Source organism: Patiria miniata, unplaced genomic scaffold (assembly GCF_015706575.1).
Source record: "Patiria miniata isolate m_02_andy unplaced genomic scaffold, ASM1570657v1 HiC_scaffold_13, whole genome shotgun sequence".
NCBI classification, from domain to species: Eukaryota; Metazoa; Echinodermata; class Asteroidea; order Valvatida; family Asterinidae; genus Patiria; species Patiria miniata.
The window spans coordinates 6,764,278-6,789,282 of record NW_024037051.1 but is presented as its reverse complement, the minus strand read 5'-3'; the positions used below and the strand labels follow the sequence as shown (position 1 = coordinate 6,789,282).

Here is a 25,005-nt window from a genome sequence, read left to right as displayed (position 1 = left end):
CACATATCAACAAAATTAATAACTAATGCGGTTAAAGAAAGATTGTGAATATTTGTTATACATAATTATGCCAATAAATTATTCATTTTTTTGTTCCTTTACAGAGCATTCCACACCAGCCTTCGATGAGTTTCTAGAGTGTATCGGGGAACGGATCAGACTGAAAGGGTTTGACAAGTACAGGGCTCAGCTGGACAATAAAAGTAAGATTGCGTATGGTGTGATAAGTGTTCCGTGCGCGGTGCGTCTGGCTAGTTGCAGAGAGAGTGAACCATCTGTCATTGACAGGATATCTGTTGGAACAACAAAGGGAAGTGGTTCGCTGAGTGGCTGCATATCCTCCCCATGTCCTGAGCTGTGTTTCAGTGAAGCAATTGTACAGAATTATTTGAGGGAGTTTGTGTTGATGGTTAAAGTTGCCCTTTTCCGCATTCATTGCCAAATCCCTGTGCTGTTCCTGTGAAGTGAGACCAATTCTAGGAAAACCTAGAAGGGAAACTCCACTTACATGAATGTTGCCAATGATCACACCTTTTTGAGCACGTTCAGTGAGAAATTGTTCTTTGATATTGGCAAAAGTTAGCATTGTTAACCTACTTTTAGTGTAACTTGCAACTTGCACACACAGTCCAATACTTACACGAGTTTTGTGTGGAATTTTGGCTTATTACGGCAGATAGGTGATGGGATTGTGCCTTTGATGATACAAGCATGGCATTTGGCACACAGTCAGAGTATGTCATGTGGAAGATATTGGCTACAGGGCCATCACAGATTTGTCCTTTGAAAAAAATATGGGTCACATAGAATAGCAAGCAATGGCAGACATTTTGAAAATTTGAAAATGCTTGTTATTCCACCTATATTTTTTTCAAGGACAAATCTGCGATGGCCCTATAGGGCTCGCTCAATGACGTCCATCTCTGTAGGAGAACTGCAAATGCATATTTTACGCAATCAATCACGCATTGCGCAGTATTGAAAATTTTCCAAACACGCGTGCTTGTTGCTCGAAATGTGTTCGAAAAAAGGTCACAAAAAGGGTAACGGCACTTGAGCAGACAGCCAGTAATGAAAATAATGTACAAATCAGAGATTTTTGGAGAAAAAATTGTAGAAAAGTAAGCTATAAAAATAAGGGGAAGGGCAGACCATTAACAAACTTTGTGTGTATGTATATTACAAAACAAATTGATTTCTTTTTTCAAATTAGATACATTTCAAAAAAAAAATCAAAAATGTTTTTCAGCCGACTCCACTGGTACCCACTCAGTGTACGCTACATACCAAGGCCACGAGATCATGTTCCACGTGTCCACGCTGCTGCCGTTCACCGCCAACAACCGGCAGCAGTTGCTGCGCAAGAGGCACATCGGCAACGACATTGTCACCATCGTGTTTCAGGAGCCCGGCGCCGAGCGTTCACGCCCAAGACGATACGCTCCCAGTTCCAGCACGTGTTTGTGGTCGTGCGGGCCATTGACCCCAACACGGACAATGTGTTCTATTCGTGAGTCTCGGTTTCCATTTCCTTGTATTAGGTTTCTTCTGCGGTTTGAACGTCTCTCAAATTTGTTTATTTTGCTTTCACTTGCTGTCAGTATGTTTCATTTTATATGACTTTAAAGGGAAGATACAACATTTGCAAAAAAAAAAAAACGAAATGATCAAATTATCACGAAATACCTTACTGAATTGTTAGGGACTGACATTCTAAAGCGTGGCTCCTGCTGTGCTGACATTTTGAAGAAAAACTGTATTTTTCCAACGCTGGTCGGCCGACCAGCATTGGAGAAAACTGGCTTTTTCCCCAACAACTGTTCCTAATTTTTCATATTTAGTTATTCTGACTTGTCTTTGCAATTGATTACACACCTATGAAGGGGTACAAGCCTGCTAGACTGATTCTCTGACCTTACTATTCCCCAAAGTGAATTAATTGCTCCGTTTCATCTTAAGTGGGGTCAGGGAACCAGACTACAAGAACATGATAGGTTTTCATGGTTTTTCCAGCATCTACAAGCCCAAAACGTGAAACAAGTCAGTTTAACAATATTTTCTCTAACATACTGATCCTCCAAATCCATTTGTTTCTGAAAATTCCAGCAAAAGCAAATGTTGTACATTCCCTTTAAAGGTAGCGGGAAGAGCAGCACCATTAAACATTGCTACACTTCTTTGGTTTGTAGCAACAAAAGTGCTCAAAACTAAAGACGGGTGTTTTAACAACTAACCCGATGAAGCGTTAGCTCTGTGAGTGCTGTATATTTTGAGAAAAACACAATATTCTGGATCTTTATTTCAAATACATCAAATGACAAGGATCTTTATGTCAGTTACATAAAACAAATATTGAGTGGCTTTAAATTGTGAAATGGGAGGAATATTATCGCTTGGTAAAATCTGGACTTTTCCAGTTCACTCGGCTTCGCCTCTTAAAAGGGAAAGTCCAGATTTTACCTTGCGATAATATTCCTCCCATTCCACGCTGAGCCACTCAATATTTGTATACCATTGCACTTGACATCACCTTTTGATTTTTCTTTGTTTGATTTGCAGTGTTGCCGTGACGAGATCCAAGGATGTAGCAGCATTTGGTCCTCCACTCCCCACTAACGCGACATTCCCAAAGGACCAACCTTCACTGAATTCCTCCTTGCCAAACGTAAGTACAGTCAAGTGAAATCTTTCAGTGCCCGCGAAATTTGAAAAGTTTAACCCTAAAGTGCCCAACTTCGAGCGTTTTTCTTAATTGTTCAAAATTCTGTAAAAAAAAAAGTAAATAAGTTTTACTCACTAAATTTGTTGTTTTGCTCTCTGGTATATCCTTCGTACATTGGAAAGTCAATAGTAGTCGCATACATAGTGATACACCCTGAAACACTGTCCTGCACACAGGGGGAATTCCGCACTTTTTGCAGAAAATATGAGTGTCAGTGCTGCGCCCTCTCGCAAGAACTCAATGAAACAAATAAATACAGGTCGTACCTGAATGAAAATAATATTATTAGAAAGAGCGAGAGTGCCCCCTTGTGATAACATGCTACTCGATTTTAAGTACCAACATTACCTCGTACATGCACGTGGTGGCAATTTCAAACTAACAAATATACCTCGTACATGTACGACTTTGGCACTGAAAGAGTTAAAAACAGAAATGCACGAAAACAGTTGTGTATAATGTTGCTCTTATTTCGTTCAATATTTACCTACTTTCTGACAAAAATGTTAATTTTGTTTAGATGTTTATTAATCCTTTTGAAATATAATATAAAGTGAAATATTCCTAGACTTTAAATTAAAATCTTAGCCGAAGAGCAATGATTTGCAAAAAACAGGAAAACTTCAACAATGTTGCCTTGATTATATTCAATTTATTACATTTTGGAGTCAATTTGGGATGATGTACTAAAATACTTGAAGTTGAAATTTTATAATCAACTTGAAAGGAATAGTTGAACAGATGTTGCAATTTAAGGGAACATGTAAGTGAATTGTCAAAAACCCTGTGACTGATTTTTGTGGTTTCCCCATTTTTAGTCATAAATGCAGAGAACGTCGTCCACAAATCTGAGAAGTTCATCGCCATGGCGACCAGGACGAAATGCGAATACCTGAAGGACCTGGCCGAGAACAGCGTGACAACGGCCACCGTGGAGTCCGGGGCAAAGTCCAGCAAATTCATCCTGTCCCACAAGAAGAAAGAGAAGACGTGCCCGAACCCGGCGCCCGATGTCCATTGCAAGGGGGCCCTCGTGTGGCGAGTTGAGGTGAGGTTTTAATTGGAGAGTGTGTTCTCAATATTGTAATTTTGTTTTTGTCTTACAGGATGATGAATGTGCATGATAATGCTCATAAACGGCAAATTTTTGCTCATAGAAAAATGAAATCACGCTGTTTTCAGCACTTCGAAGTTTTCGCCAAAGTTTCCAAGTTTTTGGCCATTGTCCATATTTTCAGCCACATAAAGTCCAAATTCATCAGGATATCAAAATTAGTGGTCATAAGATGGATTTTTTTTGCGTCGGGGCGATGTAAATCAAATTAGGTTTTGCCCTTTACCGACGTATAAACACTGCATACTCAGTGTGTTACCTCCCGAGTGAAAAAAATCACTCGGGTGGGACTCGAACCCACGACCTCCTGCTTTCTAGTGCAGATGTCTTACCACTCGACCACCAAGCTAACGGGATCGGTTGGCTGGTTCGAATCTGATGTAAAAAGGGCTGTATTAGGGCAAAACATAATCTGTATTAGGGCAAAACCTAATTTGATTTACATCACCCCGACGCAAAAAAAAATCATCCATCTTATGAATAGTTTATGCGGTACCCGCTGCTATATGTACATCAGATTCGAACCAGCCAACCGATCCCGTTAGCTCGGTGGTCGAGTGGTAAGACATCTGCACTAGAAAGCAGGAGGTCGTGGGTTCGAGTCCCACCCGAGTGATTTTTTTCCAACTTTCACTCGGGAGATAACACTCTGAGTATAAAGTGTTTATATGTCGGTGAAGGGCAAAACCTAATTTGATTTACATCACCCGACGAAAAAAAAAAAAAATCCATCTTATGAATAGTTTGTGCGGTACCCGCTGCTATATGTATATCAGATTTGAACCAGCCAACCGATCCTGTTAGCTTGGGGTCGAGTGAGTGGTAAGACATCTGCACTAGAAAGCAGGAAGTCGTGGGTTCGAGTCCCACCCGAGTGATTTTTCCAACTCTCACTCGGAGGGTAACACACTGAGTATAAAGTGTTTATACGTCGGTTAAGGACACAACCTAATTGAAAATTAGTGGTATATCAATATGAAGTTCTGATTGTTCTCCTGCAAGTACATGAAAAACAACTGAGTGAGAAAGTCCAATTTGAAATTTCAACAATTTGAAAACCTTCCTCTCCAAAGCGTTCAAGTGACTGTTTCCAATCGGTTAAAACTTCTCAACTTCTTAAACTCATCCCGTTTTGCTCTTCTGCCTCTGGCCTCCTTTCCTCCTCGCAGGTCTATCTTTGGTCCCCCATCTGGACTGACCAGGACGATAAGGTGACACGAAAAAGAAAAAAAAATATTCCAAAAAAATTTCATTTTGTGTGGTGGTTTATCGCACCCCCTCTTCCCTTGCTGTTCTGTTTGTTGCATGGAACGGTAGCATGCTTCACGACACATGTGAAACTGGGTGTGGTTAAAAACAACGCAAACAAAAACATACACGCCCACACCCCAGCATTTGTGTTTGTTTTACATATGCTTGAAAATATTTGTTTAGAGATTGGAATTCGTTGATTGTCACAGTTTAAAGTCATGTCCGAGATACGATTTTTTCATTTTCACCTTGATTTCAATACTCACAATTGTATATTTTTATTTTTGTATATATTTTGGCATATTGAAGGTGTTTTTTTTTAGCATGTTGGTGGTCTTATGAATTATTTAAGTGAAGGGTAAAACCAAATTTGGAATTTACATATTTCCCTGATACAAATTTCATCCATGGAAATGGTCCTCATATATACTATAGGAGTTTTCTGCATAAAACAACAGACGTTGCGATCGCTACGTGTAAATGCCTGAGTTTTGCTTCAGTTATTTGCACCATTTTGAGTTCTAATTTTACAATCATACCGTACTTATCTTGAGCGGCTAAAACACCAATGATTTTTTTTTATTGTATAGTCTCTCAGAAATCTGATTTAAATTTTCCTTTTTTTTTAATGTATGTTTTCTTTTAAGTTCAATTTGTACAATTCTGTTCAAATATCATAATTTCCCCTCAGTTTTTGTGGACTTATTTGATGTTGTAATTTTTGAGCTGCAGGATAGCATCCCAACAAATCATCATGTCTCTCCGTTAGTCCATTAGTTAGTAACAAATGTTGACATTGTCTATTGCTCCTACATATTTTGACCGATTTCAACCAGACTTTGTCAAAAGTATCGGTAGCCCAGCCCCAACTTGTCACATGACCAAACTGGGGTCAAAGGTCATCAAGGGGTCACTCAAAACACTGCTCCTTCTAAAAATTACATGACACGATCACGTGACTCACGCACGAACACAAATTCGTCTGAGATCCGATCAAGCTTGTGTCCTGACAACATGAGGTACCGGTATCTCTGTTTGTGCTTTTCACCATACAGGGTGGATAAAAAAAACAAAAAAACGAGGTATTATTGACATTTTCAGCCCTGTTATTTTGGGTTGCTTTTGCGCTCATAATGCGGAAAAAGACATGTCTGAATTATTGAAGAGCCACACATAATTCAAAATTTGTAAAGAAAATACCCCATACCTAAACGTGGGAAGGTATTTTTGTTTGATGTCTCGGTCAAAAGTAAATAGCTTTTGTACTGCAAGAAAGATAGCAACTTAAAAAATATAAAATATTTTTTTCGGGATGAAGCTGTAAAATAGTGTGCACAAAGAGAGCAATTTTAACTGCCATACCCCCAGAAATTTTGTTGAAACAGTACAAATGAACGATGAATTTATCTCGTTCTGGTACTTAACGTGTACCTGTGATATTCATTGTATTTGTTTCAAAACCATTTGCATTGCGGCAAATTTCTGTAAAAATTCATTTGGTTGCAGTGAACGTGAACTCATCTCAAAAGCTACATGTTTAAAAAAAATTAAATACATATTTAAGAAAGCTCACCAACAGTAGGTGTTTACTTCACAAAAATTCATCACAAAAAAAGTATAATTGTTGAGACCTTTGTCATTGCAAATGTGTGAAATCTGTTTGGATTTTGTTCACACAGACCCTTTCATTTGTTTCACTGCCTAGTACTCTTACCTCCAAATTCTGCTTGTTTTTGAAATTCGTTGGTTATTATTGTTTCTAAATATGGATGCTCAGTAATTCCCATCATAAAGACAAAAGTTTAACGAGATGAAACTCTTTGAATCTCTAGTTCCACAAAAGTTCATATTGACCGTATTTGATTATGTGATAATTGACAAGCAGTTGTTGCATGTTCAATTGTTAATGACTTTCCCCTGGTTTACAAGCATGTGTCCTACCCGTGTGGAATTTCTCAAGTCTTTCTCAAAAAAACAAATAAGTCGGTCTCTGGTCAGCACGCACGTTAATTTTAATCATGCCGTCAATCTTTTTTTTTCCAAAATGTTCTGCGGTAGCTCCAACAGCGCCCTCTATTGCCGCACCTCCTCAATTTTTTTTACCAAAGAGCACCAAGGAATGGGAAATTGCACCAAGGCAAATGATCGAGAGCACCAAGGCAAATTATGGAGGACACCAATGTACGTGAGCTGCCCAACTCACGTCTTGCTCCCTGACCTTTCCCATGTAAGGTGGATAAATTTAGTCTGTTAGACATAGCAACCCAACTCATGTCTGTATCCCGACTTCTTCCAGGCTGTTCAAAAATCTGTAGTTTTCGGACTGTGACTTTGTTTTCTGCCATTGGTCCGCCCAGGAAAGTAGCAGTAGCCGGAGACAACAATACTATGGCCGTGTCCGAAACAGGCTTCCAGTCTATAGTGGGCTTGTTCCCACGTAGTTGTAATAGACGAAGACCAAGACAATTGCCCGAGATTTGAGATTTGGATGCGGCTTAATTTTGAACTGGCCTGAGCTGTGCTAACTTATGTCTTTCTCCCTGACTTCTTCCCGTGTACATCTAAGGTGGATGAGTTCAGTCTGTCAGACCCCGTGGAGTGCATCTGCGCCGTTTCTCCGGAGCTCTTCACTCTCGTCAGAGAAACCAGCAGGGAGGTCATCTTCAGCATTCCGTGCAAGGCCATCATAGGCTGGACGGACATTCACCACAAGTAAGTCAGCATGCTATTACAGTAAACTCCGGCTAACCGGCACTCTCGGGACTCGAGAATTTGTGACGACTTACGTGAATGCCGATATATGCTATAAGTCGTCATTTTGCCGACTTCCATGAATGGTCTTTGCGCACATGATTCATTGCACTAATTGGCTTCGATTTATCCTGGATTATCTCCTTAATGTTTGAGTTGAATCCAGCAAATTAATCCTCGAATTGTATCACCACGTTTGGGGTATTGAGTGGAGGCCACGATACATATGTACGTGCACAGTAGCGAATTAAATGTGTGCGTGGTCCGGTATATACATGCACGCATTGACTCTATAATCATACAATAAGACGACCCCAAAATGGACAGAGCGCATGCGTACAGCCTAGAGGGGGTACTGGTATTCATGATATGCTCACGATGCATATTACGATGTATGCAGCAAAATCCTATAGCGCCGCGTAGTGGTATGCAGTAGGACACCCTTTTTCGACACTGATGCATGCAGCGATCACAGGGCCGTGCGAAACCACTTTCACTCGACACTTTGCCAACCGCAGTACAGGAAGTCGATGCCAATGCGTGATATGTTGAATGCCGACTTACACAAAGGATTTTGTAATGCTTTTTGTGGAAAGGGGGACCGAGAGTAACATGACGACTTGAGCAAAATGGCGACTTAGAAAATAAAAGTTCAATGAAAATGCATTACGGACAATCGGGACTTTAGTCAGACGGCCGACTTGAGTGATTTGACGAGTTGTACGATGTCGGTTTAGCCGGAGTTTACTGTAGTTAAAAACAGAAGAAGTCCAGTCACCAGCAGTTTTATACGATACCTTGGCTGGTAGCACATGATATTTTGGCTGGTAACCATGACATTGGTCCTGATTTCATGGCAAAGCCCATATTTAGCTCTGTCGCAAAATTCCATTGAATGGATTTTCTCCTGCAAATTATAGAACAAAAGTCAATTTGAAATGAGAAAAAAAACACCATCCAGTCTTGAAAATAATTATGTTGTTTTCTGAAAAACTTAGAAATATCAGGATCCTAATTCAACATTTGAAACTTAGTAATCGTAATTCTGTTTTGTTGTTGTGGGACCATTCTATTTTCCCTTGGCTTCGCCTTGGGAAAATAGAATGTCCATGGATCACCTCGGGAGGCTAGTTTTAACACCACTCGAAGCATTCAATATTTGTATACCATCACAAGTCTGGTCACAAGTAACAGGGGATGAAAACAATACAAAGAATGAATGCCTTTGTCAAATCTCATATGAGTAGCTGGTGACTTGACTTGATACTGGATGACGTGTGACAGGCTTGTTGGGGACTTGTGATGGTATACAAATATTGAATGCTTCGAGTGGTGTAGTAAAACTAGCCTCCCGAGGTGATCCATGGACATTCTATTTTACCAAGGCGAAGCAGAGGGAAAATAGAATGCCATGGATCATCAAGGGAGGCTAGTTTTACACACCACTCGAAGCATTCAATATTGGTATAACCATCACAAGTCCCAACAAGCCTGTTTTACACGTTCATCCAGTATCAAGTCAAGTCACCAGCTAAATCATATGAGATTTGACAAAGGCATTCATTCTTTGTTATTGTATCCCCTGTTACTTGTGACCAGACTTGTGATGGTATAAAATATTGAATGCTTCGAACAGTGGTGAGTAAAACTAGCCTCCAGAGGTGATCCATTGACATTCTATTTCCCAAGGCGAGCCAAGGGAAAATAGAATGGTCCACAACACACAAAAACAGAATTACGATTAACTAGTTTCAAATGTTGATAGGATCCTGATATTTCTAGTTGTCAAAGAAAACAACATAATTATTTTCAAGACTGGATGGTGTTTTTTTTTCTCATTTCAAAATGACTTTTGTTCTATAATTTGCGGGAGAAAAAATCCATTCAATGGATTGCGACAGAGCTAAAATATGGGCTTTGCCATGAAATCAGGGACCAATGTCATGGTTACCAGCCAAAAATCATGTGCTACCAGCCAAGGTATCGTATACAAACTGCTGGTGATGACTTCTTCTGTTTTAACTACAGTAAACTCCGGCTAAACCGACATCGTACACTCGTCAAACACTCAAGTCGGCCGTTCTGACTAAAGTCCCGATTGTCCGTAATGCATTTTCATTGAACTTTTTATTTCTAAGTCGCCATTTTGCTCAAGTCGTCATGTTACTCTCGGTCCCCTTTCACAAAAAAGCATTACAAAATCCTTTGTGTAAGTCGGCATTCAACATATCAGCATTGGCATCGACTTCCTGTACTGCGGTTGGAAAGTGTCGAGTGAAAAAGTGGTTCGCACGGCCTGTGATCGCTGCATGCATCAGTGTCGAAAAAAAGGGTGTCCTACTGCATACCACTACGCGGCGCTATAGGATTTTGCTGCATACATCGTAATATGCATCGTGAGCATATCATGAATACCAGTACCCCCTCTAGGCTGTACGCATGCGCTCTGTCCATTTTGGGGGTCGTCTTATTGTATGATTATAGAGTCAATGCGTGCATGGTAATACCGGACCACGCACACATTTAATTCGCTACTGTGCACGTACATATGTATCGTGGCCTCCACTCAATACCCAAACGTGGTGATACAATTCGAGGATTAATTTGCTGGATTCAACTCAAACATTAAGGAGATAATCCAGGATAAATCGAAGCCAATTAGTGCAATGAATCATGTGCGCAAAGACCATTCATGGAAGTCGGCAAAATGACGACTTATAGCATATATCGGCATTCACGTAAGTCGTCACAAATTCTCGAGTCCCGAGAGTGCCGTTTAGCCGGAGTTTACTGTAATAGCATGCTGACTTACTTGTGGTGAATGTCCGTCCAGCTATGATGGCCTTGCACGGAATGCTGAAGATGACCTCCCTGCTGGTTTCTCTGACGAGAGTGAAGAGCTCCGGAGAAACGGCGCAGATGCACTCACGGGGTCTGACAGACTGAAACTCATCCACCTTAGATGTACACGGGAAGAAGTCAGGGAGAAAGACATAAGTTAGCACAGCTCAGGCCAGTTCAAAAATTAAGCCGCATCCAAATCTCAAATCTCGGGCAATTGTCTTGGTCTCGTCTATTACAACTACGTGGGAACAAGCCCACTATAGACTGGAAGCCTGTTTCGGACACGGCCATAGTATTGTTGTCTCCGGCTACTGCTACTTTCCTGGGCGGACCAATGGCAGAAAACAAAGTCACAGTCCGAAAACTACAGATTTTGAACAGCCTGGGAAGAAGTGGGATACAGACATGAGTTGGGTTGCTATGTCTAACAGACTAAATTTATCCACCTTACATGGGGAAAGGTCAGGGAGCAAGACGTGAGTTGGGCAGCTCACGTACATTGGTGTCCTCCATAATTTGCCTTGGTGCTCTCGATCATTTGCCTTGGTGCAATTTCCCATTCCTTGGTGCTCTTTGGTAAAAAAAATTGAGGAGGTGCGGCAATAGGGCGCTGTTGGAGCTACCGCAGAACATTTTGGAAAAAAAAAGATTGACGGCATGATTAAAATTAACGTGCGTGCTGACCAGAGACCGACTTATTTTGTTTTTTGAGAAAGACTTGAGAAATTCCACACGGGTAGGACACATGCTTGTAAACAGGGGGAAAGTCATTAACAATTGAACATGCAACAACTGCTTGTCAATTATCACATAATCAAATACGGTCAATATGAACTTTTGTGGAAACTAGAGATTCAAAGAGTTTCATCTCGTTAAACTTTTGTCTTTATGATGGGAATTACTGAGCATCCATATTTAGAAACAATAATAACCAACGAATTTCAAAAACAAGCAGAATTTGGAGGTAAGAGTACTAGGCAGTGAAACAAATGAAAGGGTCTGTGTGAACAAAATCCAAACAGATTTGCACACATTTGCAATGACAAAGGTCTCAACAATTATACTTTTTTTGTGATGAATTTTTGTGAAGTAAACACCTACTGTTGGTGAGCTTTCTTAAATATGTATTTAATTTTTTTTAAACATGTAGCTTTTGAGATGAGTTCACGTTCACTGCAACCAAAATGAATTTTTACAGAAATTTGCCGCAATGCAAATGGTTTTGAAACAAATACAATGAATATCACAGGTACACGTTAAGTACCAGAACGAGATAAATTCATCGTTCATTTGTACTGTTTCAACAAAAATTTCTGGGGGTATGGCAGTTAAAATTGCTCTCTTTGTGCACACTATTTTACAGCTTCATCCCGAAAAAATATTTTATATTTTTTAAGTTGCTATCTTTCTTGCAGTACAAAAGCTATTTACTTTTGACCGAGACATCAAACAAAAATACCTTCCCACGTTTAGGTATGGGGTATTTTCTTTACAAATTTTGAATTATGTGTGGCTCTTCAATAATTCAGACATGTCTTTTTCCGCATTATGAGCGCAAAAGCAACCCAAAATAACAGGGCTGAAAATGTCAATAATACCTCGTTTTTTGTTTTTTTTATCCACCCTGTATGGTGAAAAGCACAAACAGAGATACCGGTACCTCATGTTGTCAGGACACAAGCTTGATCGGATCTCAGACGAATTTGTGTTCGTGCGTGAGTCACGTGATCGTGTCATGTAATTTTTAGAAGGAGCAGTGTTTTGAGTGACCCCTTGATGACCTTTGACCCCAGTTTGGTCATGTGACAAGTTGGGGCTGGGCTACCGATACTTTTGACAAAGTCTGGTTGAAATCGGTCAAAATATGTAGGAGCAATAGACAATGTCAACATTTGTTACTAACTAATGGACTAACGGAGAGACATGATGATTTGTTGGGATGCTATCCTGCAGCTCAAAAATTACAACATCAAAATAAGTCAACACAAAAACTGAGGGGAAATTATGATATTTGAACAGAATTGTACAAATTGAACTTAAAAGAAAACATACATTAAAAAAAAAGGAAAATTTAAATCAGATTTCTGAGAGACTATACAATAAAAAAAAATCATTGGTGTTTTAGCCGCTCAAGATAAGTACGGTATGATTGTAAAATTAGAACTCAAAATGGTGCAAATAACTGAAGCAAAACTCAGGCATTTACACGTAGCGATCGCAACGTCTGTTGTTTTATGCAGAAAACTCCGTATATATGAGGAACCATTTCCATTGGATGAAATTTGTATCAGGGAAATATGTAAATTCCAAATTTGGTTTTACCCTTCACTTAAATAATTCATAAGACCACCAACATGCTAAAAAAAAACACCTTCAATATGCCAAAAATATAAATACAAAAATAAAAATATACAATTGTGAGTATTGAAATCAAGGTGAAAATGAAAAAATCGTATCTCGGACATGACTTTAAACTGTGACAATCAACCGAATTCCAATCTCTAAACAAATATTTTCAAGCATATGTAAAACAAACACAAATGCTGGGGTGTGGGCGTGTATGTTTTTGTTTGCGTTGTTTTTAACACACCCAGTTTCACATGTGTCGTGAAGCATGCTACCGTTCCATGCAACAAACAGAACAGCAAGGGAAGAGGGGGTGCGATAAACCACCACACAAAATGAAATTTTTTTGGAATATTTTTTTTTTCTTTTTCGTGTCACCTTATCGTCCTGGTCAGTCCAGATGGGGGACCAAAGATAGACCTGCGAGGAGGAAAGGAGGCCAGAGGCAGAAGAGCAAAACGGGATGAGTTTAAGAAGTTGAGAAGTTTTAACCGATTGGAAACAGTCACTTGAACGCTTTGGAGAGGAAGGTTTTCAAATTGTTGAAATTTCAAATTGGACTTTCTCACTCAGTTGTTTTTCATGTACTTGCAGGAGAACAATCAGAACTTCATATTGATATACCACTAATTTTCAATTAGGTTGTGTCCTTAACCGACGTATAAACACTTTATACTCAGTGTGTTACCTCCCGAGTGAGAGTTGGAAAAAATCACTCGGGTGGGACTCGAACCCACGACTTCCTGCTTTCTAGTGCAGATGTCTTACCACTCGACCACCAAGCTAACAGGATCGGTTGGCTGGTTCAAATCTGATATACATATAGCAGCGGGTACCGCACAAACTATTCATAAGATGGATTTTTTTTTTTTTTTCGTCGGGGTGATGTAAATCAAATTAGGTTTTGCCCTTCACCGACATATAAACACTTTATACTCAGAGTGTTATCTCCCGAGTGAAAGTTGGAAAAAAATCACTCGGGTGGGACTCGAACCCACGACCTCCTGCTTTCTAGTGCAGATGTCTTACCACTCGACCACCGAGCTAACGGGATCGGTTGGCTGGTTCGAATCTGATGTACATATAGCAGCGGGTACCGCATAAACTATTCATAAGATGGATGATTTTTTTTGGCGTCGGGGTGATGTAAATCAAATTAGGTTTTGCCCTAATACAGATTATGTTTTGCCCTAATACAGCCCTTTTTACATCAGATTCGAACCAGCCAACCGATCCCGTTAGCTTGGTGGTCGAGTGGTAAGACATCTGCACTAGAAAGCAGGAGGTCGTGGGTTCGAGTCCCACCCGAGTGATTTTTTTCACTCGGGAGGTAACACACTGAGTATGCAGTGTTTATACGTCGGTAAAGGGCAAAACCTAATTTGATTTACATCGCCCCGACGCAAAAAAAATCCATCTTATGACCACTAATTTTGATATCCTGATGAATTTGGACTTTATGTGGCTGAAAATATGGACAATGGCCAAAAACTTGGAAACTTTGGCGAAAACTTCGAAGTGCTGAAAACAGCGTGATTTCATTTTTCTATGAGCAAAAATTTGCCGTTTATGAGCATTATCATGCACATTCATCATCCTGTAAGACAAAAACAAAATTACAATATTGAGAACACACTCTCCAATTAAAACCTCACCTCAACTCGCCACACGAGGGCCCCCTTGCAATGGACATCGGGCGCCGGGTTCGGGCACGTCTTCTCTTTCTTCTTGTGGGACAGGATGAATTTGCTGGACTTTGCCCCGGACTCCACGGTGGCCGTTGTCACGCTGTTCTCGGCCAGGTCCTTCAGGTATTCGCATTTCGTCCTGGTCGCCATGGCGATGAACTTCTCAGATTTGTGGACGACGTTCTCTGCATTTATGACTAAAAATGGGGAAAACACAAAAAATCAGTCACAGGGTTTTTGACAATTCACTTACATGTTCCCTTAAATTGCAACATCTGTTCAACTATTCCTTTCAAGTTGATTATAAAATTTCAACTTCAAGTATTTTAGTACATCATCCCAAATTGACTCCAAAATGTAATAAATTGAATATAATCAAGGCAACATTGTTGAAGTTTTCCTGTTTTTTGCAAATCATTGCTCTTCGGCTAAGATTTTAATTTAAAGTCTAGGAATATTTCACTTTATATTATATTTCAAAAGGATTAATAAACATCTAAACAAAATTAACATTTTTGTCAGAAAGTAGGTAAATATTGAACGAAATAAGAGCAACATTATACACAACTGTTTTCGTGCATTTCTGTTTTTAACTCTTTCAGTGCCAAAGTCGTACATGTACGAGGTATATTTGTTAGTTTGAAATTGCCAACCACGTGCATGTACGAGGTAATGTTGGTACTTAAAATCGAGTAAGCATGTTATCACAAGGGGGCACTCTCGCTCTTTCTAATAATATTATTTTCATTCAGGTACGACCTGTATTTATTTGTTTCATTGAGTTCTTGCGAGAGGGCGCAGCACTGACACTCATATTTTCTGCAAAAAGTGCGGAATTCCCCCTGTGTGCAGGACAGTGTTTCAGGGTGTATCACTATGTATGCGACTACTATTGACTTTCCAATGTACGAAGGATATACCAGAGAGCAACAACAACAAATTTAGTGAGTAAAACTTATTTACTTTTTTTTTTACAGAATTTTGAACAATTAAGAAAAACGCTCGAAGTTGGGCACTTTAGGGTTAAACTTTTCAAATTTCGCGGGCACTGAAAGATTTCACTTGACTGTACTTACGTTTGGCAAGGAGGAATTCAGTGAAGGTTGGTCCTTTGGGGAATGTCGCGTTAGTGGGGAGTGGAGGACCAAATGCTGCTACATCCTTGGATCTCGTCACGGCAACACTGCAAATCAAAACAAAGAAAATCAAAAGGTGATGTCAAGTGCAATGGTATACAAATATTGAGTGGCTCAGCGTGGAATGGGAGGAATATTATCGCAAGGTAAAATCTGGACTTTCCCTTTTAAGAGGCGAAGCCGAGTGAACTGGAAAAGTCCAGATTTTACCAAGCGATAATATTCCTCCCATTTCACAATTTAAAGCCACTCAATATTTGTTTTATGTAACTGACATAAAGATCCTTGTCATTTGATGTATTTGAAATAAAGATCCAGAATATTGTGTTTTCTCAAAATATACAGCACTCACAGAGCTAACGCTTCATCGGGTTAGTTGTTAAAACACCCGTCTTTAGTTTTGAGCACTTTTGTTGCTACAAACCAAAGAAGTGTAGCAATGTTTAATGGTCTGCTCTTCCCGCTACCTTTAAAGGGAATGTACAACATTTGCTTTTGCTGGAATTTTCAGAAACAAATGGATTTGGAGGATCAGTATGTTAGAGAAAATATTGTTAAACTGACTTGTTTCACGTTTTGGGCTTGTAGATGCTGGAAAAACCATGAAAACCTATCATGTTCTTGTAGTCTGGTTCCCTGACCCCACTTAAGATGAAACGGAGCAATTAATTCACTTTGGGGAATAGTAAGGTCAGAGAATCAGTCTAGCAGGCTTGTACCCCTTCATAGGTGTGTAATCAATTGCAAAGACAAGTCAGAATAACTAAATATGAAAAATTAGGAACAGTTGTTGGGGAAAAAGCCAGTTTTCTCCAATGCTGGTCGGCCGACCAGCGTTGGAAAAATACAGTTTTTCTTCAAAATGTCAGCACAGCAGGAGCCACGCTTTAGAATGTCAGTCCCTAACAATTCAGTAAGGTATTTCGTGATAATTTGATCATTTCGTTTTTTTTTTTTTGCAAATGTTGTATCTTCCCTTTAAAGTCATATAAAATGAAACATACTGACAGCAAGTGAAAGCAAAATAAACAAATTTGAGAGACGTTCAAACCGCAGAAGAAACCTAATACAAGGAAATGGAAACCGAGACTCACGAATAGAACACATTGTCCGTGTTGGGGTCAATGGCCCGCACGACCACAAACACGTGCTGGAACTGGGAGCGTATCGTCTTGGGCGTGAACGGCTCGGCGCCGGGCTCCTGAAACACGATGGTGACAATGTCGTTGCCGATGTGCCTCTTGCGCAGCAACTGCTGCCGGTTGTTGGCGGTGAACGGCAGCAGCGTGGACACGTGGAACATGATCTCGTGGCCTTGGTATGTAGCGTACACTGAGTGGGTACCAGTGGAGTCGGCTGAAAAAACATTTTTGATTTTTTTTTTGAAAATGTATCTAATTTGAAAAAAGAAATCAATTTGTTTTGTAATATACATACACACAAAGTTTGTTAATGGTCTGCCCTTCCCCTTATTTTTATAGCTTACTTTTCTACAATTTTTCTCCAAAAATCTCTGATTTGTACATTATTTTCATTACTGGCTGTCTGCTCAAGTGCCGTTACCCTTTTTGTGACCTTTTTTCGAACACATTTCGAGCAACAAGCACGCGTGTTTGGAAAATTTTCAATACTGCGCAATGCGTGATTGATTGCGTAAAATATGCATTTGCAGTTCTCCTACAGAGATGGACGTCATTGAGCGAGCCCTATAGGGCCATCGCAGATTTGTCCTTGAAAAAAATATAGGTGGAATAACAAGCATTTTCAAAATTTTCAAAATGTCTGCCATTGCTTGCTATTCTATGTGACCCATATTTTTTTCAAAGGACAAATCTGTGATGGCCCTGTAGCCAAATATCTTCCACATGACATACTCTGACTGTGTGCCAAATGCCATGCTTGTATCATCAAAGGCACAATCCCATCACCTATCTGCCGTAATAAGCCAAAATTCCACACAAAACTCGTGTAAGTATTGGACTGTGTGTGCAAGTTGCAAGTTACACTAAAAGTAGGTTAACAATGCTAACTTTTGCCAATATCAAAGAACAATTTCTCACTGAACGTGCTCAAAAAGGTTGTGATCATTGGCAACATTCATGTAAGTGGAGTTTCCCTTCTAGGTTTTCCTAGAATTGGTCTCACTTCACAGGAACAGCACAGGGATTTGGCAATGAATGCGGAAAAGGGCAACTTTAACCATCAACACAAACTCCCTCAAATAATTCTGTACAATTGCTTCACTGAAACACAGCTCAGGACATGGGGAGGATATGCAGCCACTCAGCGAACCACTTCCCTTGTTGTTCCAACAGATATCCTGTCAATGACAGATGGTTCACTCTCTCTGCAACTAGCCAGACGCACCGCGCACGGAACACTTATCACACCATACGCAATCTTACTTTTATTGTCCAGCTGAGCCCTGTACTTGTCAAACCCTTTCAGTCTGATCCGTTCCCCGATACACTCTAGAAACTCATCGAAGGCTGGTGTGGAATGCTCTGTAAAGGAACAAAAAAATGAATAATTTATTGGCATAATTATGTATAACAAATATTCACAATCTTTCTTTAACCGCATTAGTTATTAATTTTGTTGATATGTGAACACAACTGTTATACCCAAAGTGGCCATACATAATCAGCTTTTCATTTGTTGTTGTTGAAAGAACAGTATATCATTTGCAGCTATCCAAAAAGTAACTGACAACATTATTGTTGATAAACTTACTTGGTTTAAAGATAGTAACAGCACTAAACTCCCTGTGAAATTATTCTTTCTGGCATGCTGTCATGTTGAAGTAAACAATAAAAGAAGGCCATTTCCAAATATGCGTCAAGTGACGCATTTTTGGAAATTTCCGTTAGTAGTTGGTTTGAAATTTGGCAAATCCATGAAAGGACGCGCGCAAGCATTGACATGACGCACACATGCGCGAGGTTGCTCTTATGCGTCAGTTTAGTGCGTGACATCGCAGAGCTCCAATTGACTGAATGAAAGCGTACCGTATCCCATAGCCGATTTTGAGCGCAATTCAAAATATGACACTGCATCATTTGAATTAAAAATCGAGATCTCAGAATATTTTGCTCTCAGAATGTACAGCATTCACATAGTTAAAATTTCATCAGGTTAGTAAGACCAAAAAAAAAAAAATAGTCGGTCTCTGGTCAGACCAAAGTTCCGGAATTGATACGGCGACGCAGGTTTTTTTTTTTTTTTTTTTTTTTGCTTTTTTTTTTCAAGCTTGGATGTAGAGACAAGGTGGGTACTATTTTTGCTTTTTTGTGTCCTCATATACATTGGTGTCCTCCATAATTTGCCATGGTGCCCTCCATCATTTGCCTTGGTGCAATTTCCCCATTCCTTGGTACAAAAATTTGAGGAGGTGCTGCAATAGAGGGTAGCTGTTGTAGCTACCGCGGACAATTTGAAGAAAAAAAAGGTTGACACGCATGATTAAAATTGACGCGCACTGGCCAGAGACCGACTATTTGTTTTTTTGGCCTAAGCAACAGTCTTTACATTTTTTAGCACATGTGTTGCTTCAAACGGAAAAAATGCACAAATGACAAATGATATGCATGTACCGGTACATGTACCCTATCTTTAACTTTTAATGTAATGTTTACACAACTTTTGAGAAACGCATGAAAAGTTGAAGGTTTTTAAAATCGGATCCAATCCATATCAGCTACTGAGCTTTCAAAACAGCAAAATACAGGTGCCAGTTTGCACGACAATTTCAAAAGTCAAACGTCAGCAAAATATATCCTCATGTACAATATGCTTCGGGCATACGTGTAGAGGACTGAGAAAAAAACACAGTCTCTAAAGGGTAACCTTTATTCAATTTCAACTCTGGAATTTGTTGAAATAGGTTGTAAAGAATGCAGATAAGCAATTCTCAGAAAACATGAAAAAGTTTCGGTCATGATGGAAAAGGCAATCCTAGAAGAATTCTTTTGGCAGTGTCTTGACAAAATCTAAAATATATCAAGAGTAGAATTTCATCACGTGTAGCATTTAGTGATTTCAACAGAAACTAACTAAATAATATATTTAGTAAAACTATTTTGCCACAGGAATTAAATAAACAAGTCCAACTCAAGCCACATATAAAGATTGGCAAAAATTTGTTTTCCTCAAATTCTTAACTAGATTTGCATGTATGTCTAATATATTTCATATTTTAATAAGACATACTTTCTTCGCATGCCAAATTAAATAATAATAATAATAATAAATTAAGGAATTTCCATTAATTTCGTCTGAACTTCCACTGATTTTGGAAATCAATGGTCTCCAAAATTTCATACTAAAAAAATGAAATATTCAATTAGTTGCACACAAAACTTTTGCAGTGGTGTTCAACACCAGCTAAACACAAGACAATCTTGTCTCTGCTTTTTTTTCCGTAATTGTTTTTCTTCTAAAAATCATTTAGGCTTCTTCAAGTGACTTACCGTTATTATACATCTCCTCTTCGGTGTTCTGTCCTGTTCTGCATAACATGATGCCCACCTTGTATTTTGTGCTTACCTATGTTTAAAAACAAATTGTGAAAATAGGTTATTCTACTTGTGAGAAAAAAATTGTGAAATGTACATGTAAGTTTGTCCTAACTTTTAAAGGCACTTTTGGGAGGAACCTTCCTTAACCCCAACCTTCCCAAATCCTCCAAATTCCTCCATGCAAAATGGAGGATTTTGTAGGATTGAGGCTACACGGCAAAAAAGGTCTGGCTGATTTTGCAGGATGCACTGTGTCAAGGTCTTGGGCCGGACCTTGTGTTGTTTATGCTCAGCCGTGCCTACACTTAGGCTTAGATTAAACTTGAAATCCTCTGCACTGCTCCAGGATGTCACTGGCTCTGCCTCAACATATTGACAATGATTGCCGGAGAATTTTGCAGGATTGAGGCATGGTCACCCCTCCAAGGACCACATTCAAGAAATAACGGAGGATTTTGTATGGTTGAGGCTGTTACAATTTTTACACGGAGACAGTTCGATGATTTTGCAGGACTGAGGTTGCATCCTAGCAAAATATGTCTAGGGAGTTGGGGTAAACCTTCCAAATCCATCCCAGTGCAGTAAACCAATGGGGAATTCTTTGTACTTCCCATGCAAGGAAATGCAACTGAAAATCAACTTGTTCAAGCAGATTTTGTTTCCTGCCATGTTTTTTCATGCACAATGTTTAGTATGTTGTGGATGGTTGATCATGCACTGCATGAACAGACACACATGTATGCTTGGCTAGCCACACATGTTGCCAGACTCAGAAAAAAAACACTTAAAGCTATAGTCCATCATTTGTAATTAGTGCATTTTGTTCGTTTGAAGCAACAAAAGAGTTCAAAATCTAATGAAGGATACTGAGCAACTAACCTGATGAAGTTTCAGCTAAGCTTCAGCTGTACATTCCGAGAAAAGCAGCATTCTAAGATCTCAATTTCAAATCAAAAGTTACTGAATCATGTTTTGAATTGTTTTGAATTGCAGCTATACGCGGTGTCGCGCACTGATCCGACGAATCATAACAACCGCGCGCGCGTGTGCGTCGTTCCAATACTTGTGCGCGCTGCGCTGAATAACAAAACGAACTACTAATTTAAATTTTCCTACGGTGCTTCTTAAGAATCACCGTTGGAAATGCCTTCTTTCGTTGATTACTTCAAAATGACAGCTTCCCAGAAGGAATAATTTCACAGGGAGTTTAGTTCCCTTACTATCTTTCAACCAAGTTTGTTTTTCAACAGTAATTACGCCAGTTACTTTTCGGATGGCTGCAAATGATGGACTATAGCTTTAATGCAAGATTTTCTTACAGGTCCCACGATAGACTATCCATCTGTTTTGCGGACCTGGCCAATAAATAGAACATTTCACATGAATAGTTCATAGAATTTTCTGATAAAATTGTATCTTAACTGACTTCCCCAATCTTCCAATCTGCATTTTTGCGTGTGTGTCCAAGTTATGATTCAAAGGCAAATATTTCAGGAACTTACAGGTATTGTACAGTATATGCCTATAGCAAACATTACACCATTCTTCACGTACTTTGTCAAGCATGTAATCGCTTCCAACAAACCAAATGTAACTTTGTCCTGCATCTCTGTAAACAGATTTGTTTTTTTGTCCTGGGTGATTTTCTGCAAAAGATATATGGCCAATTGGTGTACCCGCAAACCTATTTCTGTTACATGTAAAGAAAGGGGAAAAACACAATCTCCAATCCAACTCAATTTGTAAATTGTATTTTTTTAGTATCACAATCAGATTTTACCAATTTTGGTTTAAACCCTAACCCCACCTATAGCTACAAAATACTACTAGAAGTAAATTGTAGTATGCAGTACTTCAGCATATACAGCCTGTCTACAAAAAAATGGTACAATCGAACACGATTTTTTTTTCAATATTAAATCTCAACAGAAGTAAGTCGTTTTGAGCATCACATTAAAGAAAAAAAGACCAGGCTTTCCAATACTTTTTGTTTCATCTCATTTGCTTTTGTCAATCCAGAGATAACTCCAGTTTACTGCGGAACACAAAAATCGAGTTTGTTTCTTTTGCCAAGTTGCAATCTTTTGTGAGCTTCAAGACAGCATGGCACAGTACTCGAAACAACTCTGCCCATGCATAAAAGTGGCACAAAACCGATTTTGGTGTATCGCACTAAATTGATTATATCTCTGAATTGACAAAAGCAAATAAGATCAAACAAACACTATTGGAAAGCCCAGTCTTTGTTCTTTAATATTATGCCAAATAAGAATGACTTATTTTGAAATTTCATATTTAACCAATTTTTTTCTGATTGTACCATTTTTTTGGGGACAGGCTGTACATATAAGTGGGCACAGCACTCATAGGTTTTTTGGTATTTGGTACCTGCCTACTTAATTAGTGTAGTATTCTGTAGTACTCAGTTCTTTATCCCAAAGTACCGGTAATGGCTAGGACGTTAGGGTTAAAGTAGGACCCTTTTAGCAGCCATGATGTTATGATATATATATTTTTGCCGACCATGAAACCATTTGGCTCAAAGTTGTTCGATGGTGGCTGTGAAAGATTCATGCACTCATGCACCACTAACCAAATGGGAAAAAGTAACAGGGTAAAAAATTATGATATGAAAGTTTTGAGGGGTAAAGTACTGGTTTTGCAGGTGAAGTGCTGTTTTGCAAGCAAACACTGTACAATGTATTTTTTTTTTAAATCAGTCAATTTCTTTGTTCTACTTTGGAAATGATTATACAAGCACTAAGGCAGTTTCCCTAAGTGCTTTATTTGAAAATTTGTAGTAAAAAGCCAAATCCTCTTTGAGTGATCCCCGTTTGCTATTTCCTAGGTTTGCAACATTTTTGCTAACATTGTGACTTTGGGTATGATCCCTGACTACACGACATATACCTGAAGGTTTATTGTCTTCCGACTAGCACCCCTGGACAAAAGACATTGACAAAATGAGGAACTGCCAACATGTAGGCTGGACAGCTCAGTTGGTAGAGCACCAGAACGGCAATCCGAAGGTCGCAGGTTCAAACCCCGCTCTTGGTCCACTTTGAGAATTATTTATAAAAGTACTTTGTCAGTTTTCCTTATCCCTAACTCCCTAGGCCTTTTTGCTAGGATGTAGCCTCAATCCTGCAAAATCCTCCAATTGGCCTCATGGAAAAATAGCATATACATGTAGCCTCAATCCTGCAAATTCCTCCATTGTTTCTTGACTATGGTCAGTGGAGAGGTGACCACTGCCTGAATCCTGCAAAATCCTCCGGCTATGACTGTCAATAGGCTGAGGCAGAGGCATTGACATCCTGGAGCAGTACGGAGGATGTCAAGTATAATCAAGGGCTAAATTTATGCACGGCTGAACATAAACAACACAAGGTCCGGCCCAAGAGCTTGACACAGTGCGTCCTCCGAAATCAGCAACGCACTTTTGCCATGTTACCTCAATCCTGCAAATTCCTCCAATTTGCAAAAAGGATTTCGGAGGATTTGGCATGGTTAGGGCTATTAGTAGTTTATTTGAACATTTGAAGAAACAAATTAGAACAATAACAACTGAAGAAAAAAAAAAACCACCAACAAAAAAAGAGCAAATTTTTTCAACAAACCCCTTGCTCGTCGAGTTTGAGTAGCTGCTCCGTGACCTTAGCGGAGGCGAGGGCCAGCCTGAGGCAAGCCAGGGGTAGATCAGGGACCACGTACTCCAGGACGTCCTTGAGGGGTAAGCCCTTGGGGGAATTGTGCTTGGCCGTGGACGGGATGGAATCCTCAGCGATGACACCACGCAGGGTGACCAGCTGCAACGGGGGAAGAAGAAGATGACATAATCTTATAAAGAGGATGTATCTTTGTGGACTGCGCAAAGGAATCGGGAATACACTTATTGTGATTGATAAAAAGATACGTCTTGCAGACGAGTTTTGGATTGCCTGAACCGTATGCAGTCTTGTACAAATGCAAACAAATACTGGGTAAATTGGTGTACTGTGTAATGTGATCTACCCACAGACATATAAACACATAAGACCGCCAGGTCCTATTCGAAACTACACGCGCATTTCGTGATTTCGCGGTGCCCGACTAAAATCCAAACTATGGGCGAATTCATCTCTCGGTATAGGGATTTTACACACACCCATACTATTCCCTCAACGGTTACAAAGAGAGAGTTGGGGAAGACCACTGGGAGGGACATTCGTACGCATTGCCGATGACGCCTGACGCTCACGCAAAGACACGATGGCTTTGTGCACAGTCAAAATAAAATAAGTTGTGCGTACTCAGCGCCATACGCATGCGAACCACTCCCCATATTTCAGGGCCTAAGGTACATATACATGTATTTCATAATAATTTGGTAGTTCTGTTTTTTTTTATGTTTGCAAATGTTGTATATATATTCCCTTTAAGTAATGCACTGGAAGAAAAAACATGCAAACAAAAAAAGGGAAACAAAAAATATCAATGTTCAAATTTCGATAACTACAGGTATATTACAGGGAACTAAACGTGATGTGTGCTTCATAAGAACTGCTTACTGTTACTATTATTACAGGAGGAGAGCTCACATAACATGTATGCATGTACATGTAGGTTCACAGGTTAGATAGGAATTGTGGCGTTG

General features: G+C 39.5%; 2 protein-coding genes across 2 annotated transcripts in view; one reads left to right on the top strand and one right to left on the bottom strand.

Annotated features, from left to right (window-relative positions):
• LOC119721538 (signal-induced proliferation-associated 1-like protein 1) overlaps positions 1–10,840 on the top strand; it is a 28,128-nt gene extending 17,288 nt beyond the window's left edge. The window contains 9 exon segments of the mRNA XM_038191617.1: positions 105–203; positions 1,250–1,417; positions 1,420–1,510; positions 2,560–2,633; positions 2,636–2,665; positions 3,541–3,770; positions 5,006–5,047; positions 7,654–7,799; positions 10,672–10,840. Of these exon segments, the coding sequence (XP_038047545.1) occupies positions 105–203; positions 1,250–1,417; positions 1,420–1,510; positions 2,560–2,633; positions 2,636–2,665; positions 3,541–3,770; positions 5,006–5,047; positions 7,654–7,799; positions 10,672–10,840 (1,049 nt within the window).
• A 2,295-nt stretch (positions 10,841–13,135) lies between these two features.
• Positions 13,136–25,005, bottom strand: part of LOC119721156 (signal-induced proliferation-associated 1-like protein 1) — a 46,704-nt gene continuing 34,834 nt past the window's right edge. The window contains exons 5-11 of the mRNA XM_038191018.1: positions 23,990–24,178; positions 20,322–20,397; positions 18,258–18,356; positions 16,947–17,208; positions 15,793–15,899; positions 14,684–14,913; positions 13,136–13,448 (exon numbers count right to left, since the gene is read on the bottom strand). Of these exons, the coding sequence (XP_038046946.1) occupies positions 13,152–13,448; positions 14,684–14,913; positions 15,793–15,899; positions 16,947–17,208; positions 18,258–18,356; positions 20,322–20,397; positions 23,990–24,178 (1,260 nt within the window). The 3' untranslated portion in view covers positions 13,136–13,151. The remainder of the gene's footprint in view (positions 13,449–14,683; positions 14,914–15,792; positions 15,900–16,946; positions 17,209–18,257; positions 18,357–20,321; positions 20,398–23,989; positions 24,179–25,005) is intronic.